The sequence below is a fragment of the Bubalus bubalis genome, chromosome 1 (genome assembly GCF_019923935.1).
Source record: "Bubalus bubalis isolate 160015118507 breed Murrah chromosome 1, NDDB_SH_1, whole genome shotgun sequence".
NCBI lineage: Eukaryota > Metazoa > Chordata > Mammalia > Artiodactyla > Bovidae > Bubalus > Bubalus bubalis.
Window position 1 is genome coordinate 193433340 of NC_059157.1, and position 27887 is coordinate 193461226.

At 41.3% G+C, this 27887-nt stretch overlaps 1 protein-coding gene and 1 long non-coding RNA gene across 2 annotated transcripts in view; one reads left to right on the forward strand and one right to left on the reverse strand.

Annotated features, from left to right (window-relative positions):
* Window positions 1-725: 725 nt before the first annotated feature.
* LOC112586992 lies at window positions 726-3149 on the reverse strand. Its single transcript, XR_003111536.3, has 2 exons — window positions 3010-3149; window positions 726-1641 (listed from the first exon to the last, which is right to left on the reverse strand). It is a non-coding gene; the product is annotated as an uncharacterized LOC112586992 (long non-coding RNA).
* The window catches only part of MORC3 (MORC family CW-type zinc finger 3), a 43091-nt gene continuing 18244 nt past the window's right edge, over window positions 3041-27887 (forward strand). The window contains exons 1-8 of the mRNA XM_025293644.3: window positions 3041-3203; window positions 16578-16650; window positions 19184-19316; window positions 20258-20472; window positions 21008-21155; window positions 22610-22757; window positions 24776-24904; window positions 25129-25251. Coding sequence (XP_025149429.2) covers window positions 3165-3203; window positions 16578-16650; window positions 19184-19316; window positions 20258-20472; window positions 21008-21155; window positions 22610-22757; window positions 24776-24904; window positions 25129-25251 — 1008 coding nt within the window. The 5' untranslated portion in view covers window positions 3041-3164. The remainder of the gene's footprint in view (window positions 3204-16577; window positions 16651-19183; window positions 19317-20257; window positions 20473-21007; window positions 21156-22609; window positions 22758-24775; window positions 24905-25128; window positions 25252-27887) is intronic.

A 27887-nucleotide genomic window follows, 5' to 3' on the forward strand; every position in this document is an offset into this window, starting at 1 on the left:
TTTCTCTCATTGTGGTGAGCAGGGGCTACTCTCTAATTGCAGTACTTGGGCTTCTCATTGCAGTGGCTTCTCTTATTTCAGAGCATGGGCATTAGGACACCACGTGGGCTAGCTGTCTCTTGGCATTTGGGATCTTCCAGGACCAGGGATCGCCCCCTGCATTGACAGGCAGATTCTTAACCACTGGACCACTGGGAAAGTCCTGTTTGTTTTTAACATTTCCTCCTTTGTTCATTTATTCAAAACTATTTGGGCACTTAGAAATCTCAAATTGAAATAATTAAATAAAACAAAAACATGAGCTGCAGAGGAGTATGTAAGGTCTAGTTCCATACTGTAAATAGTATTTAGCATATAGTAAGTATGGAGTAATGTACACCAAATTCATATGTTCCCGTAAAGGGATTAGGGTAAATGTTGTTTTATATTTCCATATTATCTGAATTTTACAAAGCAAATGTATTTCCTTTACAATTATAAAGATGCAGTGAGGACTTCCCTGGTGGTCCTGTGGCTAGGACCCTGCGATCCCAATGCAGAGGCCTGGGTTTCATCCCCAGTCAGGGAACTAGATCCCACATGCTGCGACTAAAGATCCCACATGCTGCGACTAAAGATCCCACATGCTGCGACTAAAGATCCCACATGCTGCGACTAAAGATCCCACATGCCACAAGACAGACCCTGGCACAGCCAAATAAGTATTTTTTAAAAAACGCAGTGAATATTTTAAGAAAAACGTTTTAACTCTTTATTTAACTGCAGTATCTGACAGCCCTTGACTTATTCATTTCTTTCATTTTTCTTTGGCTGCTTGACAAGCAGGATCTTAGTTTCCCACCCAGGATGGAACTCCCGCCCCCTACAGCGGAATCTCTCCCTACAGAGGAATCTCCCCCTACAGCGGAATCTCAGAGGCTTAACCCCTGGACCACCAAGGAAGTCCCAACTTATTCATTTCTGCTGCTAAGTAACTTCAGTCGTGTCCGACTCTGTGCGGCCCCATAGACGGAAGCCCACCAGGCTCCCCTGTCCCTGGGATTCTCCAAGCAAGAACACTGGAGTGGGTTGCCATTTCCTTCTCCAATGCATCAAAGTGAAAAGTGAAAGTGAAGACACTCAGTCGTGTCCGACATCCTACTAATTAGCCCAGGACCCAGCTCAAGGTCGATACAGATACATGTACAGGAGCAAAAGGACTAAACTGCATATGAGAAAGGATTCTGTTTATCAGGATGAAGGGTGATAATTTTTTAGGTAAATCCCCAAAGTACAAGTCTTCATCTCATTAAGTGTTAGTCACTCAGTCATATCCAACTCTTTGCGACCCCATAGACTGTAGCCCACCAGGCTTCTCCGTCCATGGGATTCTCCAGGCGAGAATACTGGAGCGTGTTGCCATTCTCTTCTCCAGGGGATCTTCCCTACCCAGGGTTTGAACCCAGGTCTCCTGTCTTGCACGCAGATTCTTCACCATCTGAGTCACCTCATCTCATTAAAGTTTCACAACATGATGACACTGGCGGGCATGTGACGGCTTTCTTCAGTGTGATTCATGTCCAGCCCAGTCAAGCGCTTCAAGTGCACCTTTTTGGGTCACCAACACCCATGGCACCTGTCTTCAAACTTGGGGACCTCAAGCTGCAAAAGGAAAATCAAAAAGGAGTCAGTTTTGTACTGCTAAAAGAACTCTCCAGAGTGGAGCCAGAGGCCATTGAGGAAGTGACTTATGTCTCTGCCCAGACTGAATCTGACCTTTTGACCACTTATCGTCTAACAAAGATATCCAGAACATTTGCACAGGGTTCCAGAAATTCAAGACACTTATCTGGCCCATACCCTAAATAACTGGTGACAAATCCATCCCTTAAGGACGAATATTTCCTTTTACTATCAAAGTCAATCATAATTCCTGCAATACAACTTTAACAAAACTTGTGGATTTTGCCTTTATAACCCCCTGACTCTTTCTCTTCCCCAAACATTCTATTTTGCTAGAACCTGTGTATCCCCAGTTGTAATTCCCAAGACCCCAGACAGAGCTCTTTATTATTTAAAGCCTCCATACTGATTAATATCAATTAATCAGGAGAAATATCAATAACCTCAGATATGCAGAAGACACCACCCTTATGGCAGAAAGCAAGGAGGAATTAAAGAGCCTCTTGATGAAGGTGAAAGAAGAAAGTGAGAAAGCTGGCTTAAAACTCAGCATTCAGAAAACTAAGATCATGCATCCAATCCCATCACTTCGTGGCAAATAGATGGGGAAACAGTGACAGACTTTATTTTCTTGGGCTCTAAAATCACTGTGGATGGTGACTGCAGCCAAGAAATTAAAAGATGCTTGCTCCTTGGAAGAAAAGCTATGACAAACCTAGACAACATATTAAAAAAGAGACGTTACTGCGCCTACAAAGGTCCTAGTCAAAGCTACGGTTTTTCCAGTAGTCAGGTACGGATGTGAGAGGCTGAGCACCAAAGAACTGATGCTTTCGAACTGTGCTGCTGAAGATGTTTGAGTCCCCTGGACTGCAAGGAAATCAAACCGGTCAATCCCAAAGAAAATCAATCCTGACTACTCATTGGAAGGACTGATGCTGAAGCTGAAGCTCCAATCCTTTGGCCACCTGATGCAAAGAGCCGACTTATTGGAAAAGACCCTGTTGTTGGGGAAGATTGAAGGCGGGAGAAGGGGACGACAGAGGATGAGATGGCTGGATGGCATCACTGACTCAATGGACATGAGTTTGAGCAAACTCCAGGAGATGGTGATGAACAGGGACGCCTGGTGTGCTGCAGTCCATGGGGTCGTAAAGAGTCGGATAACGACTGAGCGAGTGAACAACAAAATACCGATTACTGTTTGGCAAAGCCTGTAGGTTCAGTTACTAGTCACCAGGTTGAGCCTTACGCATGCGCCTTACTCTGCAGGGACCCCGCCCGGAGCCTGAAGCCCACCCACCTCTCTAGCGGTCCCGGCTTCCTTAAACCCCCTGGGGAATTTACCTGCCCTACGCTCCCAACTACAAGGCGCCGGGAGGCGGAAGTCGGGGGGCGGGGTCAGCCACGCGCGCCCCGCCCCGGAAGTAGGCGGGCGCTCCGCAGCCACCTCCCAGTCTGATTGCGGCTGAGGCCGGTCCTGGCTTTGTAACTCGCTCAAGATGGCGACGCAGCCACCCAGCGGGATCCGCCTCAGCGCGGTGAGCAGCCGCGAGGGGTGGAGCGGGCCATGTCCCAGGAGGGCGGGCAGGCGGGCAAGCGAGGCGCGGGTGGGGGAGAGGCCGGCGGTGGGCGGGGGCGGCGCGGCGGCCCGGCGCGGCGGCTTGGGGCCGCGGCGGGGCCGGGGCAGGCGGCGGCGGCCATCTCGCACCCGACGGCTGAGACGCTCGGCGGCGGCGGCGGCGGCGGGGCAGGGCCGGGCCGCGTCTCGTTTCGTTTCCTCGGCTTTGGGTTTCTGTTTCGCCTCCGCGGCTTCGGGGCGGGGCGGCCCCTCCTCCGTGGCTCCCTCCCCCGGTTTGCCCCGCAGCTGTCGTCCGAGGGCGAGGCCTCGGCGGCCAGCCCGCCCCTCGGCCCTCGGGGGCCCCTGACCCGTTCCCGGCCTCTGCGGGCCCTCGGAGCGTCCCGGACTGCGGGGGGAGTGGCCGTCGGCGGCCAGAAATGCCCCGCGGCCTTGACCTCCTGGCGGCTGGCCCCGGGGTGCTGCGAGCTGGGACTCGTCTTCTTCATTCATTTCAATTCCTGCCGCCTTCCCTCCTGCGTCCCTGGGTGGCTGAGACGGTCGGAGCGTCCGCTCGCAATGCAGGAGGCCCGGGTTCGATCCCTGGGTGGGAAGCTTCCCCTGGAGAAAGGGAATGGCAACCCAGTCCAGTACTCTCGCCTGGGAAATCCCATGGATGGAGGAGCCTCGTAGGCTGTACAGCCCACGGGGTCGCCAAGAGTCGGACACGACTGAGCGACTTCACTTTTCCCTCCACTTCATCCATCGAGAACCCAGATCGCTCCTAGGTGGTCACCGAGCTCTCCCGGTTTGCCCCGTCTCGTCTCCTGGCGGTGTCTCGTTCCGGAGCTTCTCGGCCTCTTGGAAATCCTTGAGCGTGTTTTATACTTGTGCGTTTTTTGTTTTTGTTTTTGTTTTTTCCGGAGGGGGCAGCCACACAATAAATGAAAATTTCTCTGCCTCAAGAGTGTGGCAGAGAACCCCTACCCGATTCTCCTCAAAAAGTTGGCCTTGTTATGCAAAAATATACCTCTTCTCATCAGGGTGTTTGCTCAGGCCAGAGAATGGCTGTGCCAGTCTCATTATTCGAATGGTAATACCATTGCTTTAAAATGGTATTTTTGCCTTTTGACTTTCATTTGGCGAGATTCCTAACAGACCCCTGCTATCTTCTGACTTTTAACATTTTTTCCTGATGAGTGTGAAATTTTACTTTACATTTGACTGAGAAGCTGAAAGTTTGTCACACTTCATTCACCCTTTTGATTTTGGGTTAAAAGAAACCTTCGTATAAAGAAAAAAAAAAGCCCTGCATATTCCTTGCCCGTTTTTCTATTTTCTGTTTCTTTTGAGGGGAACTTTTAATTGGTTTATGAGCATTCTTTACATATCTTTAATAAAGGCTCCTTGGTTCCTAAGTGGTTTATTGAATGAGCTTGTATTTAGTAGATGGAATACAGAGAGCAATTTTATTCTTTCTTACCGATGGCCTTAGACATTGTTGCTAATTCACCTGAGTGAATCTGGGCACATCCTGTTGCTTTCCAGTTAGCCTCAGGTACTGTTTAATCTGGGCTTCCCTGGTGGCTCAGACAGTAAAGAGTCTGTCTGCAGTGTGGGAGACCCGGGTTCTATCCCTGGGTCTGGAGGATCCCCTGGAGAAGGAAACGGCAACCCACTCCAGTATTCTGAAGCGACTTAGCAGCAGCAGCAGCAGCAGCCAGTACTCTTGCCTGGAAAATCGCATGGACGGAGGAGCCTGGCAGGCTACAGTCCATGGGGTGACAGCAGTCGGACACAACTGAGAGGCTTCCTGCACTTCACTGTTGAATCACCAGGCTCCCCCGTGGCTCAGATGGTAAAGAAGCCACCTGCAATGCTGGAGACCTGGGTTCGATCCCTGGGCTGGGAAGAGCCCCTGGAGGAGGGCTTGGCAACCCACTCCAGTTATTCTTGCCTGGAGAATCCCCGTGGACAAGATAGCCTGAGGGGCTATGGTCTATAGGTTCGTAAAGAGCTGGACACGACTGAGCAACTAAGCACTTTAGCATTGTTAAATTACTTGAGAAGCTCTTCTTAGTTTAAAGCCCGCTCCTTCCCTCAGATTGGGCCAAATTTTGGTCCAGGAAACTGGTGAGGAAAAGTGAACTAGGTTGTTTTTGTTTTTGTTTTCTTTCCCTTGCTATTTCTGTACTTTGATTCTCTTCCCCACTCCCTAGCCCCTCCCAAGTTGCTGTCTCTCTCTCTTCAGGATTGAGAAGACAGCAAAGATAAGGGTCAGTACCATCTTGAGAGACTGGCACTGCGGTTAGCTGGTTCTCTGGGTGTAGCAGCTGTCCACGTGCTACGTCTTTGTTTTGTGGCTAATACGGACTGTTTTGAAGCTCACTGTTGGAAATCTATCTGCAGCTTCTGGACTGTATTCCAAGTGGTCTGTTGCTTTAGGACAGGAGTTGGCAAACTGCAGTTTATGGGCCAAATCCAGCCTGCCACCTGTTTTTGTATGGCTACAAAATCCTTAAATGGTTGGGGGAAAAAAAGATCAAAGAATAACGTTTCGTAACATGAAAATTATGTGAAATAGATATTTCGGTTCCCATAAATAGTTTCATTTTTGAAGGTTTGATCATCCCTTTGGTATAGCTCTCAGATGTTGTTTATGGGTTTGTCAAAAATCATAGAACATAAAGTGACACCCATAATGTGTGCAAATTTTAAAAAATCATTAGGTCTGTAAATTCTGAAATGGAATGCAGAGTGACAGAAACTTAAATTTTTGCTTTTTGCCTCCATGATTCTAAGTAAATGCTGATACCATTTTGTTGTTTTCCAGAAATCCTGCTATAGATTTAAGTGACACATACGCACACTCTTCAGTTCACTTTTTCTTTTGGTTGAATTACCATATGATTTATTATCACTCTTAGCATTATTCAGAAATGAGTCAGCCAAAACTGTGATTGCTTTTTCTTTGCTGTATAGCTTTGTGTTTTCCTTGAAGTTAGTCATTGATTTGTATTTGTTTGCTTAGTTTTTCTCTGTACTGATTACTCTTTCATCCAAACTTTCAGACAACTGGAAAATTTTTTCCAGATGTGTTCAAGCACACCTACATTTTGTCATTTTTGCTGGCTCAGTTGTGAGTTGGGGACTTCCCTTTATCATTTTTATGGACATCTCCTCCCCTTTTCTTTGTTTCTCCTTCCTATCACATATTCCTCTTCCGGGGCTTACTCTTGGCCGCCACCAGTAGCTTAGTGACTGAGAGCATGGGTTCTGGAGCCCACGTGCCTGGGTTCAAAGTCTGACAGATAACTGGATATGTGACCTGAAGAGAGAATAATCATCTTACCACCTAAAAGGGCTGCTTTAAAAACTGAGCCAATACACGTAAAAGTCTTATAACGGTCCTCTGATTGCCATAAATACTCAGTAAATATTTGCTGTCTTTGTTACTGTTAACAGTGAAGCTTATCCGTATTTCAAAAAAGAGGTGTAGCTTCTTGAGAACAGAGTACATGGGAAGAACATTTATGTGTCTTTTCTTGGAAATACGTTTATGCTACCCTTGCTCTTTCTTTACATATAATTTGGCTGGGCTTGAAATTCTAGATTAGAAGTGATTTCTTGTCAGAATTTTCAAGGCATGCTTTATTGTTTAATAGAGTCCTATGCATTATACTGGGCTTCCCCTGGTGACTGAGATGGTAAAGAATCCACCTGCAATGAGGGAGACCTGGGTTCTATCCCTGGGCTGGGGAGATCCCCTGGAAAAGGGCATGGCTACCCACTCCAGTATTCTTGCCTGGAGAATCCCCATGGACAGAGGAGCTGGCTGGGCTACAGTCCATGGGGTCTCAAGGAGTCGGACACAGCTGCGTGACTAAGCACGCATGCAATACGTTGTTCTAGTACTTAGGCTAGAAACCTGTAATAATACCAGGGAAATTTTCTCACATTTTTGACAGCAATTTCCTGTCTCTCTTTCTGTTTTTGTTCATTCTGTTTTCCTTCTCACTGCTTTTTCTTTTCTTTTGGGGAGATTTTCTCCATTTGATTTCCTACCTTATACCATGTATGTTAGAAACATTGTCTTGTTCTCCGAATATCTTTAAAAACGTTTTCTGCATTTGATCTACCTTTTACCATGAATTTAATTATTAGAAACATTGTCTTGTTCTCCGAATATCTTTAAAAACGTTTTCTGCATTTGATCTACCTTTTACCATGAATTTAATTATTAGAAACATTGTCTTGTTCTCCGAATATCTTTAAAAACATTTTCTCCATTTGATCTCCTACCTTTTACCATGAATTTAATTATTAGAAACATTGTCTTATTCTCCGAATGTCTTTAAAAAACTCAACAAAATATTTATTCTTGTCACTGGCTGTATTATTCATAGTATTTTTGAAGTTTTCTTTTGTTCACTGCATTGCCTCTGTCTTCTTTATGTTTTTTACTGTGTGTTGTTTTTTATTCTAATTTTAACATTCTCAAGTGTGCTTATGTTTCCAGATGAGACACTAAAAGCTGGATGTTCATACCTGAATAGAGCTTGTCGTTTGGTGGGTTTCGGTATTGGGTGATCAGGTAGGAAGAGCCAGCTTGTCGTTGGAGTACTCTGTGTCAGAATCTGTTGATCCTAGATAATAAAAATGTTAGACCAGAAAATAAGGATGTTTCGAATAACTTTTGGAGAAGGCAGTGGCACCCCACTCCAATACTCTTGCCTGGGAAAATCTCATGGACAGAGGAGCCTGGTAGGCTGCAGTCCATGGGGTCGCTAAGAGTCAGACATGACTGAGAGAGTTCACTTTAACTTTTCACATTCATGCATTGGAGAAGGAAATGGCAACCCACTCCAGTGTTCTTGCCTGGAGAATCCCAGGGATGGTGAAGCCTGGTGGGCTGCTGTCTATGGGGTCGCACAGAGTCAGACACGACTGAAGCGACTTAGCAGCAGCAGCAGTAGCAGCAGAATAACTTTGGGGCTTCCCTGGTGGCTCAGTGATAATGAATCCACCTACCAATGCAGGAGTTCAATAGGACAACGGGGGCGGGGAAAAAAGCAGTCAAAAAGCAAGGAATTATCATTCCCCAAATCTGTCTTCCTGTGTGGCTTAGGAGATTCGGGTTCTATCCCTGGGTCAGGAAGATCCCAGCAGAAGGAAATGGCAACCCACTCCAGTATTCTTGCCTGGAAAATTCCATGGACACAGGAGCCTGGTGGGCTACGGTCCATGGTATTGCAGAGATTCGGATATGACTGAGCAGTTGCACACCAGTGCAGGAGACCTGGGTTTGATCCCTGGGTCAGGAAGATCCCATGGAGAGGGAAATGGCAACCTACTTCAGTAGTCTTGCATGGAAAATTCCATGGACCCAGGACCCTGGCAGGCTACAGTCTACAGGGTTGCAAAAATGTCGGACACGACTTAGCAACTAAACAACAATAAAATAACTTTTAAAATAATTTTTTTTTAAGTGAGGGGGGAAAATGCAGTTCAGAGTAGCATGGTACAATTGTAAAAGAACCAAATAAAAATTTTAGAAATCATTCCTTTTTTCCAGAGGGGAATTCTACATCTGGTCTCCAGCCATGGCATAGATAATCCTGGCTGCTAGCTCTCCTGGTAGCTCAGCAGGGGACAGGAGATAGGAGTGTCACGTTGTTCAGTTTGCTCACTTGGTTTTTATTTATTATTGTGGTAAACTACACATAACATAAAATTTACCGTCCTAACCATTTTAAGCATGTAGCTCAGTAGTGTTTTGTACATTCACATTGTTGTACAGCCAGTCTCCAGAACCCTTCATCTTGCACAACTAAAACTCTGAACCCATGAAAAAATAACTCTTCGTTCCACTTTGCACCAGCTCCTGGCAGCCACCATTTTACCTTTTGTGAATTTGACATCTATGGGTACATCATATAAGTGGAATCATACATTATTTGTCTCTTTGTGGTTAACTTATTCCACTCAGCATAACGTCCTCGAGGTTCATGCATGTTGTCGCGTGTGCTAAAGTTTCCTTCCCTTTTAAGGCTGAATAACATTCCGCTGTATATTCAAGTGTGCCACATTTGTTCATTTGTTCATCAATCGGTATTTGTGTTGCTTTCACTTTGGCTGTTAGGATAATGCTGCTCTGATCACAGGTGTGCAAATATCTCTTCAGGACCCTCCTCTCACTACTTTACACAAAATAAACAAACAGTAAGGACCTACCTACTGTATAGCAGCACGGAGCTATATTTAATATCTTATAATAACCTATACTGGAGAAGAATCTGAAAAAGTGTATATGTGTGTGTGTGTGTGTATATATATGTATACATGTAGAATCACTTTGAAATACATATAAGATGGAATCACCTTGCTGTACACCTGAGACTATCACAGCATTGTAAATCAGCTGTATTTCAGTCAAGGGGAAAAGACCCTGCTTCCAGTTCTTTTCAGTTTATACCTAGAAGTCGAATTCCTAGATCATATGGTAAATCTACATTTAATTTTTTGAGGACCCTCCATATTGTTTTCCACACTGGCTTCACCATTTTTGTTGTTCAGTCGCTAAGTCGTGTCTGACTCCTTTTGACTCCATAGACTGAAGCATACCAGGTTTCCCTGTCCTTCACTATCTCCCGGAGTTGGTTCACATTCATGTCCACTGAGTTGGTAATGCCATCCAACCATCTAAATCTTCTGTCGTCCCCTTCTCCTGCCCTCAATCTTTCCTGGCATCAGGGTCTTTTCCAGTGAGTCAGCTCTGCGCATCAGGTGGCCAGAGTGTTGGAGTTTCAGCTTCAGTCGTTCCAATGAATATTCAGGGTTGATTTTCTTTAGGATTGACTGGTTTGATCTCCTTGCTCTCCAAGGGACTCTCAAGAGTCTTCTCAACACCACACTTCAAAAGCATGAATTCTTTGACACTCAGCCTTCTTTTTGGTCCAATTTTCACATCTGTACACGACTACTAGAAAAACTATAGCTTTGACTGTATGGACTTTTGTCAGCAGAGTGATGTCTCTGCTTTTAATACGCTATCTAGGTTTGTCATAGCTTTTTTTCCAAGGAGCAAGCATCTTTTAATTTTATGGCTGCAGTCACTGCCTGCAGTGATTTTGGAGCCCAAGAAAATAAAGTTTGTCTCTGTTTCCATTGTTTCCCTGTCTGCCATGAAGTGATGTGACTACATGCCATGATTTTAGTTTTTTGAATGTTGAGTTTTAAGCCAGTTTTTTTGCTCTCCTCTTTCACCCTCAGCAAGAGGCTCTTTAGTTCTCCTCACTTTCTGTGTTAGAATGGTATCATCTGCATGTTTGAGTTTGTTGATGTATCTCCTAGCAATCGTGATTCCAGCTTGTGAGTTATCCAGCCTGTTATTTCACATGATGTACTCTACATATAAGTTAAATAGCCAAGGTGACAATTTTCAGTCTTGACATACTCTTTTCCCAATAACCAGTCTGTTGTTCTATGTCCGGTTCTAACTGTTGCTTCTTGACCTGCATACAGATTTCTCAGGAGGCAGGTAAGATGGTCTGTCTGATATTCCCATCTCTTTAAGAATTTTCCATAGTTTGTTGTGACCCACACAAAGGCTTTCACGTAGTCAATGAAGCAGGTGTTTTTCTGGAATTCCTTTGTTTTTCTGTGATCCAGTGGATGTTGGCCATTTGATCTCTGGTTCTTCTGCCTTTTCTAAATCCAGCTTGAGTATCTAGAAGTTCACAGTTCATGTACTATTGAAACCTGGCTTGGAGAATTTTGGGTATTACTTTGCTAGCTTGTAAAATGAGTGCAATTGTGCAGTAGTTTGAACATTCTCTGGCATTGCCTTTCTTTGGGACTGGAATGAAAACCGACCTTTTCTAGTCCTGTGGTCGGGTGCACAGGAATTCCAGTTGCTTTACAGCCTCTCCAATACTTGTTATTTTCTGTTTTTGTTGTTGTGGGGTTTTTTGTTGTTGTTTTTAATAATGGTCATGCCTTTGAGTGTGAGGTGGTATCTCATTGTAGTTTTGATTTTCATTTCCTTAATGATTAGAGATATTGAGCATCTTTGGAGAAATATCTTGAGTCCTTTGCCCATTTTTAAATCTGTTTATTGTCTTCTTGTTATTAAGTTGTCAGAATTCTTTATATATTTTGCATATTACTTGATTTGCTGGGGTTTTTTCCCCTGTTCTGTAGGTTGCCTTTTCACTCTGTAGAATGTGTCATTTGATGTAGAGAAGTTTTAAATTTTAGTACCATTCAATTTATTTTTTCTTTTGTTTCTTGTGCTTTTGGTGTCATGTCAAAATCATTGCCAAACCCAGTGTCATAAAATGTTTCCTCTATGTTTTCTTCTAAAGATTCTAGAGTTTCAGCCCTGAAGGTAAGGTCTTTGATTCATTTTGAGTTGATTTTTGTTTATGGTGTAGGGGAAGGGTATGACTTTTTGTACTGTTCAAGGGATTCTTGTGGCAAGAATACTGGAGTGGTTTGCCATTCCCTCCTCCAGTGGACTGTGTTTTGTCAGAACTCTCCTCTGTGACCCGTCTGTTTTGGGTGACCCTCCACAGCATGACTCGTAGCTTCATTGAGTTATGTAAGCCCCTTCGCCACGACGGGGGTATGATCCATGAAGGGGGTTGAAGGCAAAAGAAGAGGGTGGCAAAGGATGAGATAGTTGGATGGCATCATAGGCACAAGGGACATGAACTTGAGCAAACTCTGGGAAATAGTGGAGGATAGGGAATCAGAATCCTTGCGTGCTACAGTCCATTGGGTTGCAAAGAGTCAGAGACAACTTAGTGGCTGAGTAACAACAAGGGTACAACTTGATTCTTTTTCTGGATATCAAGTTTTCCCAGCACTGTTTGTTGCAAAACTGTCTTTTCCTCATTAAATGGTCTTTACACCCTTGTGGAAAGTCATTTGACTATTTATTTCTGAACTGTTGACTGGCTTGCTTTTAATCCACCTGTTTTTGGTTGTCTCTGAGTCCATGGCCATCAGTTTCTCCAGAGAACAGACCTCTTGTCTTTTCATGGTTTGCTGAGTGTAGTTGAAAGATTTGCTCAGGGTAAAAGGATCCGGGAATCTTTCTTCTTTAAATACTTTCAGCCTTTCCCATTTTTCATATGACATCTAGTATCTTTGACTTCAAAGGAGCAAAAGTCTTATTTCCTAAGTCTTCCTGGGATTGCCAAGGCTTCTGACCTACTTCTTGTTGGTTTTCCTGTCTCCTGCAGGCTTTGGGTTTAGCTCTTTCCAGGATATTGAAGCAGTTGTCACTGCTCTGTACTCTCCAGTTTCCAAGCTGCCATTTTGTCTACTGTTGTCAATCACTGCTTTGGTTCTTTTTGTTCTCCTGGGTTTATGCCCCCCACCCCTTTTCCTTCGTTAGGTAGCAGCTCCAAGAGGAGCCGAGGTAAACACTGTCTGTGTGTTCAGGCGTCCACATTTAAAGTCTTATATTTAAAGGATTTTTAAAATTTGGGACCATTTGTTGATTCTAAAAATTCTGTTCATTCTTTAAAATATATGGTCTTCATTGCATCTCCTTTTTGTGTGTTTTTTGGAGGGGAGTCTTACTTTTTAAAGGTCTAGCTATTTCAAGGGATTCTTATTTTATACGGCTTCCCTGGTGGCTCAGTGGTAAAGAATCTGCCTGCAATGCAGGAGACCCAGGTTTGATCCGTGGGTTGGGAAGATCCCCTGGAGGAGGGCATGGCAACCCACTCCAGTACTCCTGCCTAGAAAATCCCATGGACGGAGGAGCCTGGCAGGCTACAGTCCATGGGGTCTCACAGAGTCGGACACAACTGAAGCAAGCAGCAGCAGCAGTTTTATAGGCTGATATTTCTTTTACCCAATGTTGAAGTTGGGGGTGCACTAAGACTACTGTGTCTTGTCTGCAAATATTTTCTCCTGGTGGATTGTTCCCTTAAACGTTATTTTAGATTGTGTACTCAAATATTCCCCAAGTAATGACCCCAGAGGATCGTGTGCAGTCTGGTTGAGGCTATCTCCACAGTGGTTCTGCAGGTTAAATTGAAACACTTAACCCGAGTGAAGACGTGCCTCTTTACAGAACTTCATGGTACACTTTTTTTTTTAACCTTGACTGCAGACTGAAACAGACAAGCTTCTCATTGAGCATATTTCCCCTGTCCCCCTTTGTATTGAGGTAGGAGGGGGCAGCTACCTTCAAGTACATGCTTCTCTGCCATGTTTCCAATCCACAGTCACCATTAAAATGGAAACCTTCATATTCCAGTTAAGCACCCCACTCTAGTCCCTAGGGTATCCCTATTTTCAAATCTTATTTTTGTTTTTAATTTCTTCTTGATTTGAGGCCCTTGAGTATTTTCTTTATTTATATGTGAGCTCAGTTGTGGCTTTAAAGGTATGTTCATAGTTCATTCATAGTCGCTCAGTCATGTCCGACTCTTTGCGACCCCATGGACTGTAGCCCACCAGGCTCCTCAGTCCATAGAATTTTCCAGGCAAGAGTACTGGAATGGGTTGCCATTTCCTTCTCCAGGAGAATCTTCCTGACCCAGGGATTGAACCCATGTCTCTTGCATCTCCTGCATTGGCATTGGGATTCTTTACCACTGTGCCACCTGAGACTTTAAAGGTATGCTTACCTTAAAAAAAAAAAAAAAAAACCACACACTTAAAATGCTTATTATGTCCCAGGTGTTCTTCTGAGTATTTACAAATATTAAGTTATTTAATTCTCCTAACATCTTGGTAAGCTGCTGTTAACTATCATCCTCGTTTTCACAGACGATAAAACCTGAGGCACAGAAGGTTCAGTTGCTTACCTGGGATCAGGATCACACATCTAGTTAAAAGATACTCCAGAGGCTGTGTGTGTGATCAGTGTGTGTGTGAGATCAGGATCACGCGTCTAGTTAAAGATACTCCATAGGGCTCTGTGTGTGTGTGATCAGTGTGTATGATCTGTGTGTGTGTGTGATCAGATACTCCATAGTCTGTCTGGTGTGTGTGTGTGTGTGTGTGTGTGTGTGTGTGTGTTGGCTGTTCTAGGGAGTTTTTCTTTCCAGCTAATTGTTTTAGAGATGAGAATTAATAATAGCTCTACATAATGCCTTGTGTGTGTGTGTGTGTGTGTGTGTTGACTGTTCTAGGGAGTTCTTCTTTACAGCTAATTGTTTTAGAGATGAGAATTAATAATAGCTATACATAATGCTGTGTGTGTGTGTGTGTGTGTGTGTGTGTGTGTTCTAGGGAGTTTGTGTGTGTGTATGTTGGCTGTTCTAGGGAGTTTTTCTTTCCAGCTAATTGTTTTAGAGATGAGAATTAATAATAGCTATACATAATGCTGTGTGTGTGTGTGTGTGTGTGTGTGTGTGTGTGTTGGCTGTTCTAGGGAGTTTGTGTGTGTGTGTGTGTGTGTGTGTGTGTGTTGGCTGTTCTAGGGAGTTTTTCTTTCCAGCTAATTGTTTTAGAGATGAGAATTAATAATAGCTATACATAATGCTTGTGTTTAAATACACCAAAAGCCACTGTTGAGCGTTCATCCTTTTTCACTGATGCCTTCTTTGCTTTGTTCCGCTGGGACTCTTACCCAGGAAACAATGTGTACCATGTCATTTGGAGGTGGTGTATAGAATGAAGTCATTAAATGAAAGTTGACAATCTGCACACAGTCTGCCAGATATCTAAAATCAAAGTAACAGGGACCTAAATACCCAGTTTCTAACTCCAGACTTCACCCCCGTGTCATTTGTGCCCAGTTGTGTCCGGCTCTCTGAACCCTGTGGACTGTAGCCTGCTGGGCTTCTCTGTCCATGGAATTTTCTAGGCAATAGTACTGGAATTTTTGCCATTTCCTACTCCAAGGGATCCTCCCAACCTAGGGATCAAACCTGCATCTGCTGCAGAATACCCAATTTCTAACTCCAGACTTCACACCTAACAAATTCATAAAATAGAGAACAAAGACAAACTCTTCTAAGGGTTCTGGTGTCGATTAGTCATTCTCTCCTTTGGTAGCCGACACCCCAAGACCATACCCCATAGTAGGATCTAGAATGGCTGAGGAGTGTTCTTTTATAAATGGAGAAGTGATGATTGCACAACAGGAAGGCCTGGGATAGCACTCGGGTGGACTAATTGACAGGAGGTTTCTTGTAGAAGACAAAGGTCTGGAAATTGATTTTCTTTATACTCTTTGTTTTAGAAAGTTCTGGAATTCTTATACTCCGTTATTACATAGATAAATGCTGTAGAAAGTCGGAATTCCATATACTCCAGTTTGCAAACCACTCTTGTACAGAATACCTTTTCTCACATGTATACTTCAACCTGATGGTAAACATGCTTGAGGATTGTCTAAAATCGAGGGTGGACAGAGGAAAAGCAGAGCTTTTCCTGACACCTTGTGGCAGCAGCTGAACACTACAAATGTTTGGTTATAGTCATATCTCTAGGCTCTTCACATGAAACACTTAAATTGCCTCTTTTTTCTTCCTTAAATATGAAATAATCTGTTCAAAATGAACACAGAAAAGTCCTCATTTCATGAAAATTCTCTGCATATTGAAATATCCAAGCCTCAGCCTTTTTAAACCATTTGTACATTTTTACACATTTGATATCTGCATTAGTCAGGATTAAGAGAGTGCCCTGTATGATTAACATACTCTTCCATACTTTATTACGATGAATCAGACAAAATCTCTGGAAGTCAAGGATGTTTGTTGCATTTGAGCTGTTACTTGACATTGTTTGAGGACTTTATAGATATGTTTATTAAGCTTAATGCACAAAAGGCGAAAATATCCCTTTGACAAAGTCTTAGTTTTATCTCATGGTAAATTTGAGGTGGCTCTAGTGGTAAAGAACCCACCTGTCAATGCAGGAGACATTAGAGATGCAGGTTCGATCCCTGGATCCAGAAGATCCCCTGGAGGAGGACATGGCCATCTACTCCAGTATTCTTGCCTGAGAATCCCATAGACAGACGAGCCTGGAGGGCCCATGGGGTCTCAGGGAGTGGGACACACCTGAGCAACTAATGCTCTCAATTTTGAGGCAGGTCCAGCAGGGTGGAGCACTTTGGAATTGGCCCTTTCTGATACGACTCTGGATTGGTGGGCGCAAGGAGGCAAGGAGTTTGTCGCCCATCTTAATGAGAAACTGGCTGATTTGCAGCCTCATTTCCAGGAATCTAATCTGGGTTTTATCTTCCAGGTATCTCCTGGCACAAGCAGTTAAGTCATTTTTGCTTGATCTTGGTGTTAATATTGTGGTGGAAGATTATTTTGGCTTCTATTTGCAAAAGTGAGACCTTAATTAATTTATATGAATCATTGATTTGTTTCAGCTTTGCCCGAAGTTTTTACATACAAATTCTACAAGTCACACTTGGCCATTTAGTGCAGTCGCTGAATTAATAGGTAAGTAAATTGATGTTTCATATATAATCTGTTGTTGGCAATTGAAGTTCTAGAAGGATTTTCATTGAAGAGTAACATGAAGATGTGCTTTGTTAAAAAACCAAGTGTGTCGGTGATAACATTAGTAAAGGTTACCTAGCATCACAACCATTCAGACTAGTCTCCGATCGGTTGTTGCCCAGCTTTCCCTGTGTACCATTGTTTTAAGTATTTCCCTATACTACTGTCAGAGCAAAGTATTTTAATTTGCAGAGTTCCTGAAGCATTTATGTTGTAAATATTTTTTGTCTCATCATAAAGAAATAGGTCTGTTGCCAAAAAACGAGAATTATGTTTAAAGTTGGAAATTATTTATAGTACTTTTCTGCTATTAGTAATTAGGTTTTATATATATATATGTATTTGGCTGTGGTGGGTCTTTGTTGCTGCACGTGGGCTTTCTCTAGAGGCGGCGAGCAGGGGCTACTCTTCCTTGTGGTGTGTGGGCTTCTCTCGTTGCAGAGCACAGGATCTCGGTGCACGGGCCTCAGCAGTTGCAGCTCTCAGGTTCCATCCGCTCGGTAGTTGTGGTCTACTGGCTTAGCTGCTCTGAGGCATGTGGGGTCTTCCTTGACCAGGGATCGAACCAGTGTGCCTTGCGTTGCAAGGTGGATTCTTAACCACTGGACCTCCAGGGAAGTCCTAAAAGTGTTCTAGTGAACATGAGAAAAGAGGCAAGGTCCTGATCGGATTTGCATTATGGTTTTTCTTTGGTAAAATTCATACACATGAATTGTTTGATTTAAACGTGTTTGAGAAACAGATAAAGGAAAACTATATTTTTGGGAATTCTTAGATACACTTTAGATTATTTGTCAAGGAAAGGTTCTAAAGTGGATGCACCAAGAATAAGGAAAGAAAGAAAATTTGAGGACCCTTCTTTTCTTTATTCCTGATAGTTCAGTTGGTAAAGAATCCGTCTGCAATGCAGGAGACCCAGGTTTGATTCCTAGGTTGGGAAGATCCTCTGGAGAAGGGATAGGCTACCCACTCCAGTATTCTTGGGCTTCCCTGTGGCTCAGCTGGTAAACAATCTGCCCGCAATGTGGGAGACCTGGGTTTGATCCCTGGGTTGGGAAAATCCCCTGAAGAAGGGAAAGGCTACCCACTCCAGTATTCTGGCCTGGAGAATTCCATGGACTATAATAGGCCCTGGGGTCACAAAGAGTCAGACATGACTGAGTGGCTTTCGCTTCCTTCTTTTCTTTGGTGTAGTTAGATTTTCCAAAGTCTCTAACGTATTCTGTTGAGATGTAAACTCTGAAGTGTAAATGAGATAACATTGCAGCTATTCACGGTCACTCTTTTTCCTTTTTATGGCAACCCAGAGGAACTACTCAGCTGGGATTGTTCATTCGTACATAGTACTTATCTAGTTTTGGGATAGGACAACTGAAAGCCATTATGCTCTTTGTGGTGTGTCACATTTTAAGTGTGTGTGTGTTTTTTTTAATGATGCTGAAGTGGTTGATGAAAAAGATTATTTTGTTTTAATTGAAGGCTTACAGGAATTTGAGAGCCACTTTTTATATTATAATAAAGTCTTCAAAATATACCTCAAAAGTATTTTTAGTCAGTTAGAAATATTCAGATAGATTTTAGATAGTTTATAAGTTGATTTTATTACTGCTACTGTTGAAATTTTTTTCCTTTTTCTTTGCTGTATTCCTTAATACTTAATAAGTGTTCTGATAGAAACAAGTATGCTAGACAAGGGTGTTAAATGATGAGGTGTACAGAAATGGCTTCCCTGGTGGCTCAGATGGTAAAGAACCCGCCTGGAATTCTGGAGACCCAGCTTTGAGTTCTGGGTTGGGAAAATTCCCTGGAGAAAGGAATGGCTACCCACTCCAGTATTCTTGCCTGGAGAACTCCATGTACAAAGGAGCCTGGTGGGCTACAGTTCATGGTGTTGCAGAGTAGATACCACTAGGCGACTGTCACTTTCACGAAGATGATAAAAATGTACCTGTTGTCAGAAGCTTATGTTAGATTAAAAAGGGCTAAAATTTGAATAAATGTGTTGCAGGTAAACTTTCATCTGTGTGTACGTTAGCATACCGCTTTCTCATTCATTCAGTAATCCTGTGTGGACCTTCCATGTCAACTTGAAGTGCTGTTGACACTCAGCTCTCGGTTTCCTTTATGATAGCTAGGCTAGTTCTTTGGGCAGAGACTTTCCTGTCTTGATCATCTCTTCATTGCAGTGATTCTTTTGGCTTTACACTTCTTTAGTGTAGTGGGTTCCCGTCTCCATTCTTCATGTAACGAATGGAGGGCTTTAGATAGAGTTAATTCTTTAAGAGTCAGTGAGCAGCATACAGCATGGTACAGGTTAGTTTCATGTCATCAAATCTTAGGAGTTTGGAAACATTTCAGCTTTTAAATTTTCCTTAAAATATATTATTCTGTTGCTGGTTATAAAGGTTTGTTCAAAATGGATTGCTCTTCTTTAAAATCCAAAATAAAAATTTTTCAAACTTTTGTTTCCCAGATAATGCTTATGATCCTGATGTGAATGCTAAACAGATATGGATTGACAAAACAGTAATAAATGACTGTATATGCCTGACATTCACTGATAATGGGAACGGTATGACTTCAGACAAATTACATAAAATGCTAAGGTATGTAAAAGCGTCACACTCCTTAAAATCATTGTTGTTGCCTAGTTGAAGTGTTTCCTGTGCCATACTTACTGCCTGTAGTTCCTGCTTTTTAAACATGAAATGTTGTACCCATAGCGTGCTCTGTTCTCTAGGTCTTCCATCATCTTTTACTGCTGTCACGTTATTAGGCAATCCCGGCCATTCTCATCATCCCTCCCATGCCTTAACTTACCTAAAATTCTACCGTCCCTTTAGAGTTGTGGCACAGTGTCCTCTGTTGTTTGTGCTTTCGTAGAAAGATAGTTTTAGCTACCATATCCAATAAAACTTAACACTTTGGGGAATGAGAACTGGTAAATTTAAAGTGATTCAAAGATGAGGAAGTAGCATAGCCGTAAGGCCTTGGGCTCTAGGATCAAAGAATAGGATGTCAGGATGAAGCCAGATGTACTTGACATGGAAGCTAAAATACGTAGTACAGGATTGAGATAGAGGGAGGGTTTGGAGCAGAGGCCCTTCTCCTGTCCTCCAGCACTCCTTATGCCACCAGAAAAGGCAGGTTCTCCGCATCAGGAGGAAGAGGTGAAATCTCAAGGTCCAAGAAGCCTAAATTAGTTCATCCATTTAGCTAGGATGTGCCAGGCAATGAGCTCCTGTTTTAGTGTATGTGTGGCAACCACTCTAGTATCCTTGCCTGGGAAATCCCATGGACAGAGGAGCCTGGTGGGCTAGTTGATGGGGTAACAAAGAGTGGGACACGACTGAGCAACTAAAAACAGCAACAATCCTTACATCCCTATAGTGTGGATTTGGCTTCCTTCACTTAAGAGATGGGGAAACACATCAGTACAGATCTTCCAGCAAGCAAGGACAGGGCCAACATTCAAACTTAGGCATTTTACTTGATATTAACAATGTTTGAGTTAAAATAAATGAAATTTATACTTTTTTCTTTTTAGCTTTGGCTTCAGTGAGAAAGTCACCATGAATGATCATGTCCCAGTTGGATTGTATGGAAATGGCTTCAAGTCAGGATCTATGCGTTTGGGTAAAGATGCAATGGTTTTTACCAAAAATGGAGAAAGCATGAGCGTGGGTTTCTTGTCTCAGACGTACTTGGAAGTCATAAAAGCAGAACATGTTGTTGTCCCAATCGTGGCATTCAACAAACAACATATCCTTTTGATTTTGAAATGGAAACTGAGGAAGTGGTCTGGACCATCCCATCCTTTTGGCCTCCCTGGTTCTTGTTTTTAAATCATACCTTCCATTCTAGCTCTTGTTCCTATCCACTGCTTCTACTCTGCATCTGGGCTAAATATTTGTCCCTCTCTGGTCTCTGTTGGAATTGTGCCATGGAAATACTCAACATAAGGTGATTGCATTTTTATTAAGCTTCCCACAGCTCACCTTTTTATTTCAGTCTTTCTGTGGTCAGTAAGACTTACAGTCTGGCTTGAAATTTTCACCAACAACCATGGAAAACAAGATATCTTTAGGAAAATGTCTTCTGTATAAACATTCAAATATTTGAAATCATTAAATTCATTAGGAGTCATAATATACTTGTTCATACTGCTTGTTGTTCATTTGAAATCACACTGTGATTTTAAAATTTAGAGGATAATTTAGTAGTTTTTCAGTTTGAGTTGATTTCCATATTGTAATTGAAAAATGTTATTGGTCTAAGTCTTTAACTTACGATATACGACAGGTATTAAATTCAACAGAATCAAAAGCAAGCCTTGCTGCAATTCTGGAACATTCTCTATTTTCTAAGGAACAGCAGTTACTGGCAGAACTTGATGCTATCATAGGCAAGAAGGGAACCAGGATCATCATTTGGAATCTCAGAAGGTAAATGAAACGGTAACCCTCAGCTGGTTAACCATTTGGAAAGTAAAGTGCATGGAGTAATTTCATTATGTTCATCCATTGTTACACAGAGTAGAAATGTATTGAAAGGTCCTCATTTTATGGCATATTTAATGATTTACCTTTTCCCAGGAGTGTTTCATTGAGGCTTCTTTGGCTTCAATTTGAGATAATTTTATATTATTATAAATAAATTTCCTGGCCCTGCCACTCTATCTACATAGCACTGTTTTTTTTGCTTTTGGTTATACCATCCCTCTCCTCAAAAAAAAAAGACATGACAAGATAAAGCCCAGCCAACAGGTCCCAACTTGGTAAAGTTAGAAAAATCCTTTTGGTTCATTACATAAAGCTAAGCATGATTCAGCATCTGTTGAGAAAAGTAATATAGATGAGACTTCTGTGTTGCTATATCTTTCTGAGGATAAAATCCTTTCCAAATGAAGCTATGAACTTTAGGGTGAATGTATAATATTGAGAGATCTAATTGATCTGTTGAACAATAGGAGTTAAGCCGAAAGAGTGATAATCTTAAAATCCTTTAATTCTTATGCTTTTCTGACCTCTTGCATTCCCTTTTTCTTTTTTCTTCCTTTCTTCCCTGCCCCTCCCATCTTCACCCCCATTTTTTTTTTTTTTTTAAACTTAATTTTGAAGTACTTGCAGACTCCTGTGTAGTTGTAAGAAATCTCAGGTACTCCTTCCCCAGGATCCCCCCAGTGGTAACATCTTGGAACACTGTACTAAGATAGTACTGTTGATACTGACATTGATACAGTAAGGACATTTTCATCAACTCAAGATCCCTTTTATATCCACACCCACTCCTTCCTTAATCCCTGGCAACTGCTAACATGTTTTTCCATTTCTATGTCTTTGTCATTTTAAAGAATATTACTATATAACTGGAATCATATAGTGTGAAACCTTTTGGGATTGGCTTTTTTCATTCAGCTTAATTTTCTGAAGATTCAGGTTCTTATGTGTGTCTGCTTGCTTCCTTTTTCTAGCTGAGTAGTAGTATTGCATTGTATGCATGTCCAAGGTGTGTTTACCAATCTAGTTGTTTACGATTTTCAGTTACTACAAACAAAGCTGTGAAATAAGTGCAGAGAGGTTTTTGTGGGAATATGGTCGTCATTTTATTGGATAAATGCCCAGGAGTGTAATTGCTGGATGATATGACAGTTGCTTGTTTAGTTTTTTAAGATGCTATCAGAATGTGGCTCTCTCATTTGACATTCCCACTGGTAACATGTGAGTAAATACAGTTTCTGCACCGTCCTGGACTCCTTGTCTTCCTTCCTCCCTCCAACTCCTCAGGTCTTGACTCTTACCATGTATTTGTTTGTGCTTTGTTTTGTTAACCAAAGGTTACTTGCTTGCTTCTCTTATGGTGAAGTTAATATTTAGCTCTTTAAAAATTTTTTTTACAGCTACAAAAGTGCAACAGAGTTTGATTTTGATAAGGATAAATATGACATCAGAATCCCAGAAGATTTAGATGAGACAGCAGGGAAGAAAGGGTACAAGAAGCAAGAAAGGATGGACCAAATTGCCCCTGAGAGTGACTATTCCCTGAGGGTGCGTATTCTGCTCTCTGTGGGAGTGAGGAAACCATCAAATGATGGAAATTACATTTTCCACTTGTGTTATAAATGCCGCCAGAAATCTCTAATTGAAAGTGTCTCAGACATGAAACAGTGTATTAAATTTGTCATGCTCATTGGCTGTTTTATTTTCTTAGAAAAGTTTTTAAATTGCAAAGTCATCAGGTCTGCAGTGGTTGTAAAAGTTCTTTTACTGTGTGATTAATTATTTGAATTGGGAATACTTGAATCAAGATGCCCTGGTGACCATATTGGTTAATTCAATCAAAATACCAAATTGTTCTTTTTAAAAATTAAAATATTCTAGAATACATGCATTAATTGGTACTCTAAAGCAATTTTACAAAGAGCCTACAGAAAATGCGCATTAATATAATTTTGTGGTAAATATATCTCAGATTTGACTTTAAAGTGAAATATGCTTTTAAGATTGAAAGAATTAATCTCTCAATATAACAATGTTGATATGATAATACTACTGTTTCTTAGTCACTATGAGACATGCAATACTGACTCTCCCTGCCCCCCTCCTTTTTCCCTTTTGGTCAACCACATCATGGCATGTCAGATCTTAGTTCCCCAGCCAGGAACTACAGGCCTTCCGTGCCCCCTGCAGTGGAAGTGCAGAGTGCTAACTACTAGACCTCCAGAGACTTGCCCCATTCCCTTTTTTTGCATTAAAATTATCTCACAGCCCAAGCTAAGGCTAACATTTAGCATTGACAGCTGTACTATGTAACTTGTTCTGAGATTTCAGCAATTACAATGGCAGATGTTCCTATTTCTTGCCTTACCCCAATGTGATAGGGAAGTATCTTAATGGTTAAGAAAGCCTTGCTCAAGAATATCCAGAAACAGCCAGAGCAGATGGAATAGTTTTAGTATACCACAAAGTAAAATGGCTTAAAATATCGGTAATAAATTTTATAAGTGACAAAACACTACTTTTGAAATCAGGAGTCAGGAGGAAAAAAGTGAGAGAAATGTTCAAATTTTAGTTTCGTATTGAATTTTTCATATTAATATATTCTTATTGAGTTGTTCACTTAATTTCCTTTAGAGACTTCTGATAGCTTGTAGGCAGGCACAAGAGATCACATTCTAACATGTTTTAGGATGCTAAGTTTGGTTACGATTCTCAAGTATCTAAGCTCTGATGCATTAAGAATTAAAAACACATGTACCCTCACAGCACAGTGGTTAGGACTCGGCGCTTTCAAACTGTAATTGTTCAGGTTCGGTCCCGGTCAGGGTACTAAAAAATAAAAGAATTGAAAGCACATTTGGATGACTGCTGATTGTTACAGTTCCATATGGAAAAAGTGTTGTCTGTCCACTCCCGTTAAATACTGCTGCATTTCTTTTTCTTTTCAAACTTACAATAGTCCCCTTTGTTTATATTAGATTTTTGCTTATTTCTGCACAAGTAAAATTTATTGATGCTTTAAAATTACAATAACAGTATATGTTTTGACAGCAGAGTCAGAAAATATAGGTCCTTTTTTGTATATATAGACATTTTTTACAAATTTATTTATTTGTTTATTTTAATTGGTTTTTGCCATATATCAACATGAATCAGCCACGGGTGCACATGTATTTCCCCCCCCCCCCCCCCCCCGTTGTCCCAGAGCACCGACTTGGAGTGCCCTGCTTCATGCATTGGACTTGCACTGGTCATCTGGTAAAATGAGATTATACCATACATGCTCTTTTTAAACCTTTTTCCACATAACTTATCAGCATCTATGTGGGTCAGTTGATTGTTTTCTGTAAACCCTTTTTACTGGCTCCAGTATATTGAGCTTGTTTTTAATACAGTAATCCAGTACTAACTAAAGCACCTTTATAGTCTGTAGTATTTTATTAAAGAGTTAGTATTTTATTGTCAAAGCACTGTGGTAGCTTTCTTTTTAAAAACATATTAAGTAATGTTGAACAAATGCATTGGTAATTATTCAGAAACGACAGTCAGTTGTTGTGTCTTTGCAGGCTTACTGCAGTATATTATATCTAAAGCCACGAATGCAGATCATCTTGCGTGGACAGAAAGTAAAGACCCAGCTAGTTTCGAAGAGTCTTGCCTACATTGAACGTGATATTTATCGACCCAAGTTTTTAGTATCCTTTACTTTGTTACGATACTGTGTGTGTGTGTATATATATATATATAGAGAGAGAGAGATCAAGTGTATTTCCCTTCCTCATTTCTCTTTTTATCCTGACAACAGATTCTAATCCTGTCCAACTTTGCCCTTTTTTATGCACCGTTGAATTCTATGAAATAGAGAGGATGAATTAAAGGAAGTGAGATGGTGTGTTCAGAATTTTCCTTAACATTTAAGACTAATAAAACTGTGAGAATTACTTTTGGATTCAATTGCAGAAATAAAGATCATTACGGAATAATGATGTATCACAGAAATAGACTCATCAAAGCTTATGAAAAAGTTGGATGTCAGTTAAAGGTAAGCTTATATCTGAAAATGTCTGAATCTTTTGTAAAAGTTAGGATAACATGTTTCAGGTCAAACGTGAAATAATGTGCTTTTTGCCTAATGATTTTTATTTGTCTTAAAATATGTATTTATTTTGCTGCTCCATTTCTTAGTTGTGGGATGTGGGATTTCTTCGTTGTGGCATATAGGATCTTTAGTTGCAGCACGTGGGATCCAGGTCCCTGAACAGGGATCGAACCCAGGCCCCATGCATTGAGAGTGTGGAGTCTTAGCCACTGGACCACCATGGAAGCCCCGTGCCCTTGCCTCAACTTCTAATATCAGTGTTTTTAACAGCATTGGTGTGGGGCTTGACCGTAGAGCACTTGTATATTATTTTCTCATTTGGTCTTGAATAATCTTACAAGGAGGACAGAGCATTTTCTCTGTTTTACAGATGAGGAAATTGGGGCTCATATGTAGCTTGCCTTAGATCTAAAGATGAATGTGGCTCTCAGACACAGATGCAGATCTTGTCACTACACTTGGATAAGGATCCCGGATTATTGTATGTGAGAATAAAATTGATCGATTTTAATTCATTGTTGCTGCAGTAGCCTAAAAAATAGTATCTGATAGGTGATTTACTCTGGAGTTAGTTCCTAAATATGTTAGAGTTTTCCTCCTAAACCACTTTCATTTTTGTAGAGTTCAGTTTAGGATGATGAACATTGCCTACTGTGTCAGTCTGTTTATCTTTTACATGTTTCCACAGAAAGGTTTTTTTGATGTGTGTGTGTTAAGAATTTAGTGTTAAATTCTAAAATTCAGCTTTGTTAAAAAGATTTTAAGTCCAGGCATATTTTGTTTTCCAGTTCCATGATTTTCATTTTCTGCTCATTTTATTTTACTCTGAATTCTTTGCAACAGTGTAGATGGACCTGAAGAGTATTATGCTTAGTGAAATATATTAGAAAAAGATAAAAGACTGTATATTATCATTTACGTGTGGAATCAAAAAAATAAACAACTCAATAAATGTAATAAAACAGAAATAGACTCAAATATGGAGAAGAAACTAGTGATTACCAGTGGGGACAGGGTGGCGGGGAGAGATGGGGCAGGGGTTTAAGAGGTACAGGCTACTATGTATAAAATAAGCTATAAGGATGTATTGTACAGCAGAGGAAATGTAGCCAATATTTAATAGTAACTTTAAATGGAGTATAATTAAAAATATTGGATGTGTCATACACCTGAAACTAGCATAGTATTGTAAATCAGCTATACTTCAGTTTTTCAAATTGGGATTCAAAAAAACCAATAGGGTCTGCTACAAAATACACATTTTTTTTCTTTTAATGAATTTGACATAAGTAAGATGTGTAGCTCATTTTTCCAACCCAGCTAAATTTGTGTGTTATTTTTGGTTAAGTTTGACCTCATAAAAAAAGAAGCTTTTACAGCCAACTTTTAATGTTTTTCTGTACCAGAAGATGAACTGGTCCAGTATTTGGATTCAGTAAACAATTTATTAAGTATTTGGTATGATTTGCTGTGCTAGATGTCAGCAGAAAAAGAGGAAAAGATACACATGCCCCCAGAGCTCTTTTTGCTGAGGGGAATATGGTGTCTCCTTGGAGCATCAGGCTTCCCTGATAGCTCAGTTGGTAAAGAATCCGCCTGCAGTGCAGGAGACCCCGGTTTGATTCCTGGGTCTGGAAGATCCGTTGGAGAAGGGATAGGCTATCCACTCCAGTATTCTGGCCTGGAGAATTCCATGGACTGTATAGTCCATGGGGTCACAAAGAGTTGGACATGACTGAGCAACTTTCACTTTGACTTGGAGCATCAGAATGGGCTTCTTGGAGAAAGCGGTGATTGAGAGGAGACTGAGTTAATTTACTGTTTTGGAAAGTCTAACAAGAGTTTTCTAGGTCCAGAAAAGAAGGTCTGCAAAGGAAAAGAAAGAGGCTTCTGAGAGAATGGCAACCTTAAAGGGATTATTTGGACCAGATGGGCTTCCCTGGTGGTTCAGCTGTTAAAGAATCTACCCAGCAATGTAAAGAATCTCCTGCAGTGTGGGAGACCTGGGTTCAATCCCTGGGTTAGAAAGATCCGCTGGAGAAGGGAACGGCTACCCACTCCAGTATTCTGGCCTGGAGAATTCCATAGACTGTATAATCCATGGGGTCGCAAAGAGTCAGACACGACTGAGTGACTTTCACTTCACTTTGGACCAGATGGTAATTGGGAATGCAATAATGAGGGGAGAGGAAGGTAAGGCCAGAAACAACATGAAAAGAACTGTAAGTGAAGGGTGCTGTGATTTACAACTTGTATGAAATGAGGAACCACTGATGGCTTTTAGTAGAGTCACATTGTAATTAGGTTTTTATGGTTTTGTCTATAGCTGTATCTATGGAAATTTTCTTTTTATGTGTCAGTATTTTACTTTTTATCATTGTACTTAGACTCAGCTATAATTACAAACAAAATACACATGTTGATCACATATAGATAATCAGAATATGATTCAGATATGTTTTGTTCCATATTTTAGCTAGCAGGTTTAAAAAATAAATTAGGTCAGTTGAATTTAAAGTTTTTATTTCATCACAATTAGCAACTGAATATGTAACTTTGGATAAATGGCTTTAATTTCT